At 37.6% G+C, this 17,517-nt stretch overlaps 1 protein-coding gene across 2 annotated transcripts; it reads right to left on the bottom strand.

Annotated features, from left to right (window-relative positions):
- Positions 1-370: 370 nt before the first annotated feature.
- Positions 371-9,452, bottom strand: slbp (stem-loop binding protein). Of its 2 annotated transcripts, none has more exons than XM_023328186.1 (8): positions 9,261-9,452; positions 8,458-8,571; positions 8,086-8,199; positions 7,288-7,353; positions 5,085-5,207; positions 4,814-4,972; positions 3,354-3,462; positions 371-585 (listed from the first exon to the last, which is right to left on the bottom strand). In XM_023328186.1, the coding sequence occupies exons 1-8, from the start codon at positions 9,317-9,319 to the stop codon at positions 514-516; spliced, it is 816 nt and encodes a 271-aa protein (XP_023183954.1). In that variant the 5' UTR covers positions 9,320-9,452; the 3' UTR covers positions 371-513. The 2 variants fall into 2 exon arrangements, with proteins under 2 accessions (XP_023183954.1, XP_005816118.1); XM_005816061.3 differs by having other exon boundaries at positions 7,288-7,359; positions 9,261-9,451.
- Positions 9,453-17,517: the final 8,065 nt, after the last annotated feature.

Below are 17,517 nucleotides of genomic sequence, written 5' to 3'. Positions count from 1 at the left end.
CAACATCAAGTCTCAACACTTTCTATTGAGATATAAACTTCATTAATAACAAAATAGTTTTCAGTGTGCTCTTTTATTTTAAACTCTTCAATATGAAACAGGAATAAAAACACAAAAACATAGTTATAACTGTATAAAAAAATTCAACTTAAAACATTTTGGTGCTTCAATTTTTTCCACCCCTCTCCCATCCCAAAAGGGCTTATTAAGACAAAACTATTTTTCCTCACTGAAATGGAATCCTCCAACAGCAACATGCATCAGAGACATTAATTTCCCAATATTTGATTCATTGAAATGAGTCCAACTTGGTTAGAACAGGAAGTATAAATCCTGTAAATAAGACTCCCTGAGCAGATGAATCTGTAAGAAATTTCAAGCTACAGACCAGAAACAAGCAAACTTTAAACAAGAAAACCAAAAGCATCCCCAAGTTGAGAAGCAGTCACAGACACTGTCCATGTTAACTTTGAGAGACATCAGTGTTAGGTGAAATCCTTGCGCATGTTGTCATCAGAGGCCCTTGGCCACATCAGGATCCTCTGTCTTCTTGACTTTAACTGGAGTAGCAGAACAGTCTTCATTCTAGACAAAACAGAGCAGAACAGGTCAGGCTTGATAACATGTCCAAGGGAGGCACACACAGCTACATTGCCTTTCAAAAAGTATTTACACCCCTTGATGTAAATACTTAAATTATGCATCCATAATCAGCCCAAATGTGCTAAGGAATCCTACGGCAAGTCTTTTCTGCCTGAGGCTATCAGACTTTATAATACACATATAATACTGTGCAAAGCTGTGCATTTGAAATGCTGAATACAGTTTGAGCAACATACTCAGTGATATGCGTGTGTCCTTAAGACTATTGTTATTACTGCTCTATGTTTATTATTTTCATTCTAATTATTTACTTAGAAATAATTAAAAGAAGACTGGTTGATTTTTAGACCTCTGCTGACGTGGATAAAATCATTTTCGTATTTAAGTATCGGCTAAGTTGATAAATCCACTTTCCAATAAATCAGAGATCCCCTAATTATTTAAGGTTGCTGCACATTTTCACCGCAGGACAAAGGTTTGCGTATATTTACACAAACGTTTGTGCCAAGTTCATTTGTGTACATGCTGACTTGTGCATAAAATATGGCACCGCACATTTTTTGTGCGTACAAGTTTTATACATGAGGCCCCAGATGGCTGAGATTCCTTGTCATGACATGGAAGCTATTGAAAACCTACCTTATATATGTTTTTCATAAAAATCACAGAAAAATATAAAAAACCTAAAATGGGATAAAATCAGTGTGCCTCATCAAAAATAGAACAATTTCACATTCATTTTCAGTTAGTAGGTCTCATAACTTGGAAGCTATTGAAGGAAACTCCTAAATATTGACTAAAGAAATTGTTAAAAAAAAAAAAATATATATATATATATATATATATATATATATATATATATATATATATATATATATATATATATGCAGTACAGACCAAAAGTTTGGACACACCTTTTAATTCAATGAGTTTCCTTTATTTTCATGACTATTGACATTGTAGATTAACACTGAAGACATCAAAACTATGAATAACACATGTGGAAATATGCACTAAACAAAAAAGTGTAAAACAAATAAAAATACCCCTTATATTCTAGTTTCTTCAAAGTAGCAACCTTTTGCTGTGATTACTGCTTTGCACACACTCTGCATTTTCTTGATGAGCTTCAAGAGGTAGTCACCTGAAATGGTTTTCACTTCATAGGTGTGCCCTGTCAGGTTAATAAGTGGGATTTCTTGACTTACAAATAGTCATGAAAATAAAGAAAACTCATTGAATTAGAAGGTGTGTCCAAACTTTTGGTCTGTACTGTATATACTGTATATATATATTTAAAAACCTGTAAAAGAATAAAAATGAGTGTGCCTCAGCAAAATTGTCCAGTAGAAAAATGTTGCACCAATTTTGAGCTAATAGGCCTCATGATCTGAAAGCTATTGAATAAAAATACATTTTGACAAATAAAATTGCTAAAAAAATGTATTAAGGGCGTGCCGTGGTTACGTAGTGGATAGCGCGACCAGTATTTGGAGGCCTTCAGTCCTCGACGTGGCCGTCGCGGGTTCGACTCCCGGACCCGATGACATTTGCCGCATGTCTTCCCTCCTCTCCTTCCCCGTTTCCTGTCAGCCTACTGTCATATAAGGGACACTAGAGCCCACAAAAGACCCCCTGGAGGGGTAAAAAAAAAAAAAAAGTATTAAAAAAATAAAACGGGATAAAAATGAGTGTGCCTTTTCTATGCAATCTAGTAGAACAACACTGATTTTGGCTGGAGGATGACTTGGAAGCTGTCGAAGAAAATATTATATTAATATTACAATTATTTAAAGTATTAAAAATTACTTAAAAATTCAATAGAAATGAGTGTCTCTCATCTTATAGCCACAAGGAAAGACATCATTTATGTTTGTTTCTCACGAGTGTTTGGTTTGGAAATGTGTTAGCAGTGCTTAAGTGAACATGTGAATATGATGAGGGCTGGTCTGTAATGAGAAAGAAAGTCTGGTGCAACTGTGACCTTTTATGTGGAAGTTAGTAAATCTTGATGTTTCATGGCGAATGGTCAGATTTGGAGGGTTGGCCACACTGGCATGTTTTGATGTACGAAAAAGATGTTTTTAACTTTTCATCATCTATGCCTCAAGACCTTGCTGACTGATTCTGAAGTCTGTGTCCCAAAAGCCGCAGGAGAAGTTCGCTCAGATACAACGTCTATGTTAAAGACACAATGCTTGACCCAAAATGGTCGACTTTCTGTTGGATTTAGACCACGGCTCCCAGAGACTTGATTCATGAAACTCAGAATCATGAATCTGAGTTTCATGATTCTGGGTTAAAGCATGACCTGTGGGTGGTTATTAAAAGCGCCCTAGGGCAGCGGTCCCCAGCGGATGTTGTTTTGTTACTCATTCTGCTGCAAGTTGGCTCAATTTTGAAGTGCAAGACGTAACCGCTAAAATCCGGTTTAGGATTTTCAAAATAAAAGATCCGGAAGTAGTTCATTATTTCTTGCGTGGCCCGGTGGTTGGGGACCCACTGCTCTAGGGGGTGTTGTAGAGGAATTAGGCCACGCCCACCATAGATTGTTGTAGATTCTTGTTGGGGAGCAGATAAGGATTGATCCTAGTGAGTTTGGTGCAGCTTTGATGGAATTTGTGGAATTTAGAACCAAATGTATGGCAATGGCATTAGAGGTGACTTTACCACACTGCCACACCCACCTCCCCCACTGAAACCAGTCAGTGTTGGAAACCAAGTCAGGTTCAGCCTGTAGAGGAGCTCACCTCGGTTGCAGAGCTATGGACCAGCAGGGAAGACGGTGCGTTCTGGGAATCAGCCAAGGAAGGAAAATCCAACTCAATGTCCACAATATCCTCAAGGTCCAGCTCCTCTCTGCAGAAACCAAGCAGTGACTCATCATGGACATGCAAGTCATCAAGGCGTTATCACCTGTTGACCGCGTGCCACAAGTAGGACACCCAGGGTACTAACACATTAATCACTTCAAACTCAGATTTCAACTTTTTTTTAAGTTGCTGTCATTTTGTTTTTAACTCTGTTCCTTCCTCATATCCTGACAGCACAATCCTGAAGGACTTATTGTTTGTTTAACTTTAGCTTTATTTAAAAAGATTAACAATGCAGAATTGTCACAACTGGATTTAATATTTTTTCACTAACATATGATTCTTTAATCCATACTTTGTGATACTTTGTTGCTAAATCAGCCGTGAGTAAATTTGTTTAACAGCCAAGTACAGTATGTGGACCCATCTCTGTCTACGGGCTGTGTTCACACAGCAGGCAAATGCTCCACTAAAGGATGTTATTAGCTGTGCTTTTTTTGGCAGCTTTGCTCATGTTATGATCTTGTGATTATATTATCAGCTCCCATTGCTGGATAAATTTAAAAATTCATAATTACTGCCGTAAACAGAGCGCTGCTGTGTGATGTCAACGTTCTTCTCCGCATGTGGATTGCTTCGGGGACGTAAACACTTCACACAGAAGTCTCATTGCAGTCGGGTTTAATTAGTATGAATGACCAGGCAAAAAACAAAACAAAATGTGGATTTAAAAAAAAAGACATTTAGCAAGCTTTGTGAACGTAGCCTTGAAGAAGTGTATTTCTGAGGCTCATCTGTCAATAAGTCACTAAATAAAACGACCAATGAGCTTGCCAACTTCTCAAGATGCATTGTTGCAAATCAAATAATCTTTACAAGATTGATATCTAAAAATCAAGAAATTGGGGAAAAAACATTAAACTATTGTGTGACTAAAACATTTAGCCTCACTTTACATATCCTGTGAAATTCTGCTTTCACCGAATAAGAATAAAGTCTGGAAACCATTCTCCAGACTATTCAAATGTGCAAAATGATTTTAAAAAGGCTCCATAGGAATTCTGGAGATTGTGGGTTTTTATAGATCATTGGTTTTTAACCCTGGTCTTCAAGGGACACTGCCCTGAATACTTGCCTGCTTTAAACACATCTGATTTCAATTGATGGCTGATTTACAGGCTTTTGTTGATCTGCAATCACCCAGTAGAGTGTGTAAAAGCAAGGAAACATCTAAGACATGCAGGGCGGTGTGTCTTGAGAACCAGGATGGGAAACACTGCTGTACATATCAATGTTTTGCTCATTTTGTTTTCCTCCCCTTTCAGCTTCATGACCCGGCCTGCCAGAGTAATGATGAAGTAGTTACTGGAAACCTGAGGGAGCCAGTGTTTTCTTACATATTGTCACTGAGGGTGTGTTCCTGGCTGCAGCCTGCTGGGGGGTCCCAGGCATGCAGCTTAACTCTCCACAGTTTGATCTGTTGATCCCAGGAACGCCGGCTGTACTTCCTGAACTTGTTGGGAGTCTTTGGGTGAACACCCGGCTGTCGCAAGTACCTGAAAAAAGCAAGGGTTCATGTTTCTATGTTTAGCATGTAAACACTCAAGACCTGCTCTCCATGTTCAATGTTGCTTTAAGATGCTGACACTGTAACATGCATCATCTTACTTTGGCACCTCCTTGATGTAACGGTCATAGGCCAGGGTGTTCTTCCCGTAGCTGATCTGCTTTTGTCTTCGCATCAACACAGCTTCGTCAGTCTCCATGTTTTCACCCTCTCTGGAGTCACAGCTGCAGTACACAGAAATGTCATTGTCCTTTAACTAAAAACCTGACAGAACAACTGATTCCACAATCCAAAGATGAAGTGACAACAGCCCTTTTTACAAAACCAATTTCTGTCCTTAAGAGCAAGTTCAAATCAAAAAGATTCTAACGAGAACTTGGAGCGAGTTCAGAGGAGGTGTGAACATGGCTGACGTGATCTGAAGGGTGATTGGCTTAAGGAAGAATCCCAACCTGCCATAAGACGAGCAGATGATGGAATATTTGCTTGGTGTAGTGCTAATGAAACATCTGTAAAATAACTAGAGATATGGAGCTGAGCAGTCGGTTTTCACGAGTCAACAGGTTCTCATCCCATCAGTGAAAGGTTTAGTGTTTATGGATTAGAATTATGGAACAGATTTTCACTGAAGTGAGTAGTTTTCTTGAGGAAAGCCAGTAAAGTATACTGACCCATGAGAGGCTGATGGGGAAAAAACTGCTTCTCCACTAAAGAATCTTAAGCAGTGCCCAGACCACATGCGTAAACCGAATGACCGTTCTGTCTGGACGTGGCCTTGCTGCTGCTCTCATTTTAGACAGCAGCAGTTTCTGCAGAGAGTAGAGGAGCTCAATGATGCCTGATCCCTGCTGAGTCTCAGCAGATCACACGCCCGTCAGCTGACAACAGCCACCCAGGGTTCTAACTATCTGTGCTACCTATCAATCCATCCTACCTTGTGGTAATGTGCATGCGCACATCGATGCTACGTCACATTCTGCTTACTCATCAGATTTCTTATAAACACATCCTACCTGTGGAAGTTTTGTTCCATCCGTTTTATTTAATCGAAGATTAAGGTAAGCTTTATTTAATTTATTTTACATCCAGCTTTCCTTAAGCTGTCGTATTATTTTATGTTTAAGTTTACATGACAGGCAGCTTGTAACTATATTTGTAAATGGCTTTAGTTTGCCATCTGCAGTGTCGTTACTATCCTGTGTACTATAACCAAGTCGTTGTTTGGCGTCAATCACATTAATCAGGATAAAATAAGTTGCTCTTGTGGGCTAATTTGTCCCTATTTGAAATATTTAGTTTAACAACACTCTTTTTTTATTAAACAGTGCTACATAGAGCATGTTGGTAGCGAAATCACATGAGATTTAAGCTGTGTGTATGGTGTAATATTAGTGTATATGAAACATATCCTATTGTTTCAGATGCACAGTGACCTGTGCAGTTCATTGGACATATGTTGATAGCGCTTCAAGACTGCCATACAATGTATCAATGCGCAAAAAAGAGTTTGCAGTGTTTTCTATTTGGAGACGTCTGTGTTTAATTTAATTTAAATAAAAAAATTATTTCATCTGTCTGATACCATTTCATTCTTACAAAGTAATGTATTTGAAATATTTTTTTAAAAGGTAGGATATTCTGATGCAGGGTCTTAATGCACTGATATGTGCTACCCACATATTTGACAGATAGGATATTTTGATTAAATAATTTAGTGATTCACATAGAGGCAGGATATTCTGATTAGGGAATTTAGCAGATAAACATGTGCCACATACCAATGTGAAACAAATAGCATATCCTGATGAAAGATTTTGGTGCATTGACATCCTCTACCGATTTACCAGGGAGGATATTCTGATGAAGGGTTTTTAGTGCATCAATATGTGCTACCTCTGAATTTCATGAAACATAGGAAATTCAAAAACAGGAAATTGGTGTAACAAAATGTGTTACCTAAGTATTTGATAAAAGTTGGATATTGTGGTGAAAGTGGGATATGCCGATTACGTACATGTACAATTCTGCTATATTTTATAAAGGTAGGATATTCTAAGAAAAAGATTAGTATATACATCTGCAATAGCTTTTCATTTGAAACGGGTAGCACCCCAAAGACTAAGTATCGGACTGTTGTGCTGGATTTTTTTCACCCATTAGTTGCTTTTACCAGCTAATTACTCTTCCTTCCAAACCAACGTGATACTTTCACATTCCTACTAATGTATATCACTGCATCTGTAATGCTTCATGCGTTAAACATTTAAAGTTTGAGTCAGATATTCTTGATGAGGTCATATTTACCTGCCAGAAGAGCCTGATGAAGTTTTTCTCTCCCTCTGATTGACCTCTGAACCTAGTATCCTCCTCCTGTATCTGAACAGGGGGCACATAACATCAACAAACAACAAGTAATAATGACAGTTAGGCCTGTCACGATAGCAAATTTTGCTGAACGATTAATTGTCTCAAAAATTATTGCGATAAACAATAATATTGTTTGAAGACCTTTTTACACCGATTTAATGGAAATGACGTAATAATGCATGCGATTTCTTGCCAAAGATAGATAACAAACAAAAACAAAAACCGCACTTGAAAAAAAAAACTAAACATAAAGCCACATGCATTGCAGGTAGATTGTAGTAAAGCATTGATTAATGCCTGGTTTTAAAATTAGTTCACTGGACTTGTAGCCATTATTTTGTGCCCATTGTTGGACACCACATGGCAGGAACGAACCGATCGAACCGTTATACCTAGGATTTCTGTCGGCTAATGTGTGGTCTGTCAGGTTTTGAAAATGGGCCGACAATCGGCCGACAGCTCTAAGATCGTGTCGTCTGCGCTGGGCTTTACACTAAGGAAATGAGGAAGGGGGGGTCAGTGGAGAGCACCGGAGTTGAGCCTTTTTGTCATTCAGTGTCATTAACAGAAAGAGAAAAAGGCCGGATGAGACGATAATGCCGATAATTAAAATGACATCGATAGTTTTAATTTATCATACGATTGAATGCTGTCATTAGGCCTGTCATTATCGCGACAGGCCTAATGACAGCATTCAAAAAGACTACTGAATTAAAATGAAAACCATTCTTTTACCGTTGCATATCTCTGTGAACATCTTGCCTCATCTCTTCGTCCTCCACCTGGCTCCCCCAGTCAGACTGCCGACCACATCGAGACACAGGCGCTGCGCTCTCTGGGGTGGTGAAACTAGGGGGGCAAAGAAGAGCTCAGGCCTCCTTAAAACCAAACTCAATTCAATAACAGAAGCAACAGGCGCAGCAGCTAGCTGAAGCCCTGTCTGCTGCAGCTGGCAGTAAGGATTACATCTGTTTGAGAAGTTGAAACTGCTAACAATTATTTAGGCTTTCTTCAATAAATATTTGAATAACATTACAGATATGCAGTTTCTGATTCAAGAAAACAATTCAATAAGAAGGCATGTCTCTGTTTCAAACAAACTCTTACCTGGAATTCCTGCTGTCAGAGTGTCCATCATCACCGTCCTCGTCACTGTGGCTCCTCAGACTTCCATCTATTCCTCTCTTCCGGCAGTGGGACCACCGAGACGGGCCACTGCTCCTGTATCCCAACAAAACATCGAGGAGGCCTATCTTAGTTTGGCCCTGTAGTTAAACATCTCAGTCCTAGCACAGTAAAGGAAAGCCTCTGTGTGAATACACTCTGTGGCAACACTGACAGTACACCAGGCTATAGCTTTTCCTGCAGAACAAATGAGCAACACGAAGCAAAAGGCTCCATTCAGGAAAATCCACAACATGCTGATATGGCCGAAAAAGTCTTAGTGAAGGTCAACAGAGCAGGGCGGGACATTCATTTACAACAGCCGATGAGTTGGCTGATAATTAGCAGAAGCTGATGAGCGGGTTTTAAAACTTCTCCCGCCATTTGCTTCTTTCTTCGGATCCTCCATCGATCCATTGTGTTGAGTGGCGGGGATCCACTTTCAGTCGGCTGATCTTTGATGTCAATGTTAGACATGTATCCGTTCAACCAGATCTGTTTTTCGCCAATTGTTTTCACAGAAACCATCATTTTCATTCACATGTTGGTTTTCCTTCACATAAGACAAACCGAACATAAAAAGTTAACGGAGCAACAAAATAGCAGCTAAGCTACGTTCTGCCATTTACTTTCTGAAACTGATGGAGGCTTTTTACCGAGCTCAAATGAATCACAATAGTAACAATTTCTAAAACACTCTTAACAAAACAAAGCTAACTCGTGTAGCTAACTGCATTCAAACATACCTGTGTTTAAAATCACTATCGTGAGCGTCGCTGCGCGTGGCTCTGTACCTGTGAGACATTTTTAATATAATTTTCTAAATGACAGTAAATTCGCTGAGCTGAAGCCGCAGAAGGACAGCAGTCTGATCTATACAGACCCGCCAAATGAACAAGAAGCGCGGCCACAAACAACACAAGCAGTCACGTGAACGGAAAAGGCGGATCCTTTACTTCGTCTTTGTTTTCTTTCTGGGTGAATCTGAATCCAAAGGTTGTAACACTGCCACCTTCTGGATTCACTTTATAACTACAAACCAAAGCAAGCTCAGTTACTGCCACACGAGCCACGTCACTGTTTTGAAACGTAATAAAGTTTTTTGTATATTTGTTTTTCTTTTTTGTTGTTCTTGTTTTAAGTCTTTATTGGGACACAAAATACAAGCAGTGCAAAAACATATAGTGTGAAATAATGACCGCCCTGGGGTTACAAACATTCAGACAATGCGTCACAATATTAATGAAAGCACATAAGTTGCACGTTTTAATGGCTTTAGTGACGTCGAGTTTCGCGTGGCGCTCCAGAAAACTGTAAACACCGAGATTAATATGAACGTGAAAGCAGCCACGAATGAACCTGTCCGTAAAGTTGCACAACTAAACGCCATTATAATCTTTAATATTAAGACAAGTGTCACAAATCTGTGCAGCAGACCGTGTGAGTTGTGGAGCCGCAGGAGGAGCGCTGTGCGCTGCGCTCTGACAGCAACAGCAGGGCCCTGACACATGGGGCCCGATGTTCTGGGGGTTCTAAAATCCAGACAACAGTGGAACACATAAAAACATGCAAAAATAACTGAAGTTTTATTTTGGACTGTTGTAATCTCCCCTTCTGTTCCACCTTATACGTGGAGATACACTGATATGTGTCTCCACATTTTATAATGTTATCATTATAAAATAACTTGCAATCAAATAAGTACTGGCAAAGTTCAATATAATTTTTATATTGAGGCAGCAGAAAGTTGATGTCAGCAGTTGCTGAAAGTAGCTAATAAAGTAACTTGTAATCTAACTGAGTTACTTTCCACTCAAGTAATAAGTAATCTAAGTTACTTTTCAAGGAGTAATCAGTAATCTGATTAAAGTTACTTTTTCATCTTAAAACTAATTTTTGTGACAAAAGTGGTTTAATTCGTTGCTGCTGGTGGTAGCACAAAGCACTCGCTGATCTGCTGGCCAGCCTGTCACCTACCCCTCACATTAATTCAAATTAGTTTTAATTTTTAAAATGTTTTTAGTTCCAAAAGGCCTTAACTTATTTAAATGAAGTGCTTATGGTGATGTAAAAACAAAAATAGATTAAATCCACTTAATTTATTCAATTAAAACCAACATCATGATTCACTACACAAAAAATTTACTGGATTTAGTTTGAGTGTCAATGTCACAAACTTATAGTGTTCATGCCGACACACACTCACACCCCTTTATCTACCAGTCACATAACTGGCACTGGCACACCTGAAACATCCATGGGACTGCCCAAAATAACTCTTGAGCAGTGAAAAACACAAGGTAAACCATAAATGAATAAACATGGAACTAACTTAAAAAACGTTTTTACTAATATAGCATACAGTTATACTGTCAAAAGTACAACGAAGAAGGACAACAATTGATTCAAAACTTAAACAGAATTACAATAAAACTAGATTTAGATGATTTATTTAGTCAAGAAGTAAAAGTTATTGGGGAATATTTAGTTAACTTAAACAAACACATTTGTATAACAGAATTTAATCCTCGAGTGACATTCTGGTTCACATACCAACTGGTTGTGTTGGAATGCACCAATTTGTTGTTTGATAACTGCAAACACGAAGAAGAAAAAAGGGATATGACGAAGGGGGGTTCTGCAAAGTATCCACACAGCAGTTATTATTACAAATACATGTTGTACTTTTTAGATATTTATAAAATGCTTGAAAAAACATGTTTTATTTTCTTTGCAGTTCAGAATTCAGCACTTCTTACTGTTGGTCAGTCTCTGAAATCCCGAGAAAATTTTCAACTCTAACAAGACAATCTCTTGAAATACATGAATACTTTTGGACAACATTACAGATGCAGTTACATAACTAAACAATAATTATTTGTATCACACGTTCTACATATAACCTATAATTAGGTTTAGTCATTTAATCAGTCACTTTTACATTATTCCCACTATGCTGATCAGTTGTGCTCCTCTGGAAGCTTAAGAACACATTATGTGTGCTGCAAAAGAATTAATAAGGAGTTCTAGTAATGAAGAATGTGCACTGAAGGTGCTAATAACTCCTGACCCCAATGAATTAATTAAGGTACAGCTTATCAGAATGAGAAACACAGGGGCTTCGGAAAGAGTGTCGTGGAGTCTTGTGGAAGTCCCTCTGAGGCTGCGTAATGATGAAATTGAAGAGAAACCAGACTGAACAAATGCATAACTTATTCAATTAGTGTTGGTCTCCATGGGATGCACAGTAATTTTCCTCTATTATTAATTTCAGCCTACTTCTTTCGTTCCATTCCTTTACCAGGCATTAGTAGAAAATGTGACACAAGGCATTGCATTTACTGTAGAAAATTGACACATTATGCATTTACATCAACAACTGCTACAGCATTGTGTAAACTGTTCATTATGTACACTTGAACTACAGAACCCACTGAACAGAAAGTTAATTTCACTGAGAAGGAAAGAAAAATAACAAAAAAGAAAGAAAAAAAAAAGTCCAACCCAAACAAATAAAAACTAGTAATAGTGGAGTATTAATAAGAATTGAGAATAAATAATATTAGTGTTTTGTAGAGTACTTACCAGTTGCCTTGTGGAGTAAAATCCTATTTCTTGTATATCTGATGTTATGGATGGCTGATCTTGAAAGTGCCTGTGCCGCTAAAACACACCCACAGTTCTCATTGATTTATTTCAATCCTGCATGTAGTCAGAAACAGAACACATACATCAGGGTGGTCCAGACAAAGCCCACACTCACATAAGTATATTTTATTTTGCTGTTTTAAAAGCTGAGTTTTGTAGCCTGTCTTCTGATTTCCTGGAGCGTACCATCATTCATGTTCAAGCTCAGTGTAGCAGAGAAACAAACTAACATAGATGCTTTGTGGCGCACCCCCAAATGGGAGTGATCAGTAAGTCAGTATTTTTCAGTGCATTTTTCCCTATTTGGTGGTAGAAAATTATCTGCCACATCTTTGTGGCAGATAGCCAATTATACTGAGCTAAGTTCCGCTGAAGGTCTCTTGATGTTAAAAGGAGTGTTTTCTCTCCACTGCCACTTCATGTATACTTTGTATGAGGGATTCCTGCTCAGTCTCTGTGCCCACTCTCTGGTTGGTTGAGATTTCATAATCACTAATCGATTGATTGCCTACATATCTCATGACATATTCCTTCATTTCCCACAATCCAAATGTATACTACTACCAAGTTTGAGGAGTTAGTTGGGTGCCTAGCCTTGTTTCTCCTCCAGGGAAGCCACTTCACACCTGTCAGTTAAGCACAAACAGTGTTTAATGTTAACACTGTTTCCCACCAATCTGGGATCTTTAACTGATCTAAAACAGGAAAACCTGAAAGATTTAATATCTGGTAAAGAGACACAAAAAATATTTACAGTGTACGTTAATATCTGATTTTAGCTGAATATGCAGCCTTTGAATACTGAGTTCATAATGCGAATCACTCAAAATACAATATCCCTATAGCTGCACAAAATTTCAGAAAGTGTTACCGGGTCTTTTGTGTGAGAAAAAAAAATCTAACTATTAATTTGCAAGATTGAAAGCTTTTATTTTCTCTATTGCAGATTCAGTGTGTTGAATGTTTGGGTTGTAAATGACCTCCTTTCTATATTGGGTCTCTTCATGCCTGACATGATTAGAAATAATAGCTTTTAAAAAGGAAAGAATTAGCAGTGTTTGCTCAGGGAACAGGACTTCTGGGATCAGACCTGTTTTAACTGTCACCTTCCCTGAGGAGACAAGCATCAGAACCGCTCCATTCCAAATTTAATGAAAGTTTTCCACATTTGCAGCCATTTCATCTATAAATACAAGGAGAGTAATTGGATCCCTGGAAAATAGTAGGGATTATGTTTATGATGACACAATTCTATCTAAAATGTTGTCAGGAGATTCTGTGTAATTCAGCTGTTTCCTTCTACAAATCCAAGCCTCAAGAACCAGCGTCCTGCAACCTTTAAATGTGTCTCTCCTTCAACACAGCAGAGACACATCAAATAATCATATTGTTAGCAGGACTTTGGAGAACTTTGTCCTGTATGAGTTCTATGGTGGTGTGTTTATAGCATTCTGGTCTTTGAATCCAGTGTTGTTCTTATATTTAATCTTGATCTATTCTAATTTTTGTTCTGTATAAATATTGATAAAATGTAAAACAAAAAAGAATTTGCTGTCAGATTAACATGTTATAACATTGACTTTCACTGTTCATTTTTGTTTATTTGAGCAAATAACAGGTGTGATTATCATGTTTTATTTTTAGTTAAGAATGATTTGGAAATGTATATTTTGGGTTAATTCTGCATTTAATCAATTCGCTACTGATTGCTATCATAGTAACAGTTTTTTCTTTATGAAGTTTCGACTCCTCTAATGATTTATCAAAAGATGTTCATTTGGTGTGATGTCAGGCGTACGTAGTTTATCTTGCGTAGCATCAATGAATCTGTGATCGATCTCAGGGTCTGCTGAAGAAATCTGTGGCCGTTCATTCACCTGAATTACTTAAGCCTGCAGCTTCTGAACCTGGTTTCGTCTTTGTGAAATGGTTAAAGGCAGGATGAACTGATGGTGCTATGTCAAACCTGGCTTTATCTCTTATACTGGATTTCATAATCCTACTTTTGTGAAATTTTGCTTGTGTAAACTAATACAGAGCTGAATCTTACAGGTACAAATTTATAACTTTTTCAAGAAAGCAAACCAAAAATTTTTAGAAAATTATCATTATTACGGTAATTAATTAAAACATACTTAGGTTAATCATAAAACTCTTAATTATTTCAAATCCAAATGTAAGAATTAGATGAAGAAAGTCTTCAGGACCATTAGCATTACATAATGAACAGAACTTGCCTCTAAACAAAAATTATGACATACTTATAGTCAATCTGTTAATTAGCGTAGGTAATTACTGGAAGTGCAAAAATAATTAAGTTTCAAAAAGATATTTAATTATTGATTAGATTAATTATCTCAAATTGAGTGAAGGCGTTTTGGGGTAATTAAAATAAATGTTAAATTGTACTAATTGGGTTAAGATTTGAGCGAGGCAATGATAGTGGAAGTTCAACACACTATTCAAAAAATAAAGAAAAAAAAACATCAAAAGACAGATGGAAGGTGACTTGACATTTGAATTATATAAATTTCCATACTGCTAACACCACCCTCCTAATAATCAACACTTAAGCTAATTTTATACACAAAGCACCATTTACAAAGGGCTTCACAGATAGAAGGAGTAAAAATCATAAAAGGCCTGTGGGGGTCTCATTTACTTTAATAGTGGAATTTTTGACACCAATGAAATAATTAATATCGCGATATCAAATGATGACATCATTTAACTGAGCCTGACCTGTGCACCGCTATACACTGTAAAAAGTGTTTTTGGCTGTAGTTCATCTAATGGACTTTCTTTTTTTTGTCCTTTTTACATTAATCTAACTTAATTCATTTGGTTTATTGATGGCAAATTACATTTTTGTGTTCAATTAACTTAAAATTTAGAAATCTAACTCACTTAAATTAATTTAATTAACCTGAAGAATCTTTTTACTTTGACTTTACTTGAAACAATTGAGTTCAATGCCAGTTTTGTGACCCATGTCAGCTGTCAAACTCTGTGATTGGCTGTGGTTGGAGGACCACCTTTAACCAGAAAACCTGCAGACAGTTGTTTCACTGGGGGAACAGAAAACCCTCTTTATTTACATCAGCACCACCAACAGAGGCTCTTTTCAGTCAGTACATGGTCATTAGTGTTCTATTTTCTGTATAAATTAATCTCCTCTTGTGGTGTATGCATGTTCCTATTCAGTTATATCTGACAGTTCAAAGGCCACCTAAATCAAATAGTGTGCCCTGCTTGACAATTTATAAAGTTAGAACTAATTTCACAAAGCCAAATGCCGATGGTGGAGTCAGAGAGACATAAAATAGGAGAGGGTGATCAGAACGGATGGGAATAGGGAATAGATATGTAAGGTAACTCAATTATGGAGACAATTTCTCCCCCTCCCCCTTTATCCTGAGAGAACTAGAGCAAGAGCAGCACTTGCCTTGGTTTCAGAGGACACATGCAGTACAGAAAGCAGAGAACATTTAGAGGCGGAGAGTTGTTGAGTGCTGTTAGAAAAGGAAACACAAAAAAATATTAACAAAGGTGGTTGTCTATTTACAACTTTGTCACAGGAATGTAGGCTTCTAATAAAGCTCTCCTGTCATTCACCAACCTGTTGCACCTGTGCAGATTTTGTGATGGTTTAGGAACACTGTACCCTGATAAAGTAGCATTTCTGTAGTAACTTCAATCCACTGGAAGCAGGAATCAACAACAAAGCACATATACACACTTACAGACACATTTGTTAAAGATAACTGTCAGTCAACTCTAACCAGATATATTATTTCTGATGTATCTTCTATCTAATCTATATATATATCCTCTTTGGTTTGGGAGTGATTTTTTTTTTTACTGTTCTAGGAAAGCTAGAAAGACTTCAGTTTTTTTCTATGTATTTTTGGCATTGTTAAAATACATTTTCAGAAAAACCTGTAGCACACAACTTTGATGTTTATCCATCAATCCATCCATTTTTGAGCACCCTTGTCCCTAGTGGGATTGGGAATGGTGCTGGTGCATATCACCAGTGAACGTTTCGGGCGAGAGGTGGAGTTCACCCTGAACAGGTCGCCAGTCTGTCACATGACTACTCTGATGTTTATTTCTAACAGAAAAAGGGTTAATCTATCAGTACTGATTTGGACATTAACTCTGACTCAGTAACTGAAACCAAGTTATGTTCTCTGTATTGTAGTGGATTACAACAGCAGCAGCATTTCAATATGGAACAAAATTCATTTCCTCTCCATTTATAGCTTATAGCATCATAGCAAAAACTTAAAGCTTTATTTGTAGCTAAACTTGCTGCTTAAATGTAATACACTCATGTGAGCAACAAATGTGCACCAGATTTCAGAATTTTTGAGAAAAAAATTGAAAAGCATGTCTTATTTCCAAATTGTGCATTCTGGTTGCATTAGAATGCCTTCAGATGAGAAGCATTTAACTTTTGTTTTATTTCTTTCTGCCAGTCCAGAATGCCACTTTTTAATTTCAGCCTGCATGAATGTTTGTAGAGTTACACTGACACCACTGATGACCCCAGATACAGCTGCAGGTAAGCAGAATTTCTTTGTAGACGCAAATTGTACACAGATTGCATTCAAAATTAAATCAGCTCAATTTCTTTTGTTTCACCCTCTTAATAATCTTAATAATACTTAAGATTATTGTCATTCAGAATGACTATGAATGTCATTCTGAAAATAATTTTGAATTTTTATGTTTTATGTATGCAGTCTGTTGTTAAAAACGTCATCTCTTTGCCGGGGCAGCAGCATCAGAACTAGGGAGCTAAAAATGCTCAAAAGCCTGATAAAGAAGGTTGGTTCTGTTCTGGGGGCAACTGGAGATGATGACGCAAAGAAGAATTCTTCATAAAATCAAGAAGATTATGGACAATCTTAAATGTCCTCTTCATGGGACTGTCTTGGGAAGGCAGAGTATCTTCAGTCAGAGGCTTGTTCAGATTTACCATAATGCAGACTGCTACAAGAGATCTTTCATGCCAACAGCCATTACAATCTGCAATAACTCTTTGAAGAATTAATGAGTCACAACAACATTTAATTTCCCAGTTGGGATTAATAAAGTACTTTTGAATTTGAATTGAAATGAATGTTCGTCAGTTGTCATGGCAACCCTTGCTACTTCAAATTCTGACTCACCATTGGGCAGACAGAGGAACAAAGGTGGGGAGGGAGAGAGTGATGTGCTTTCATACCTGAGCCAGAGCTGAGACGAAGTTGTACCAAGCTGTACTGCTGAAAATTCAGCTGTAGAAGAAAGCTGGTAGTGAGATGCTTTTAGGCAAATAATGTCCCTTACAAAAAATCCCACAATCAC

Source organism: Xiphophorus maculatus, chromosome 23 (genome assembly GCF_002775205.1).
Source record: "Xiphophorus maculatus strain JP 163 A chromosome 23, X_maculatus-5.0-male, whole genome shotgun sequence".
Taxonomy (NCBI): Eukaryota; Metazoa; Chordata; class Actinopteri; order Cyprinodontiformes; family Poeciliidae; genus Xiphophorus; species Xiphophorus maculatus.
Note: the sequence above shows the minus strand (reverse complement) of the source record. Positions and strands in the feature narration are given on the sequence as shown.

Excerpts from the sequence above, each read along its gene's own strand:
- slbp (XM_005816061.3), bottom strand. The coding sequence starts at position 9,319 with ATGTCTCACAGGTACAGAGCCACGCGCAGCGACGCTCACGATAGTGAT. Across the intron at positions 7,360-8,085 it reads GTTCACAGAGATATGCAACG|ATACAGGAGGAGGATACTAG; the intron begins GTAAAAGAATGG and ends CCCCCTGTTCAG. Across the intron at positions 586-3,353 it reads TCCATAGCTCTGCAACCGAG|AATGAAGACTGTTCTGCTAC; the intron begins GTGAGCTCCTCT and ends TGTTTTGTCTAG.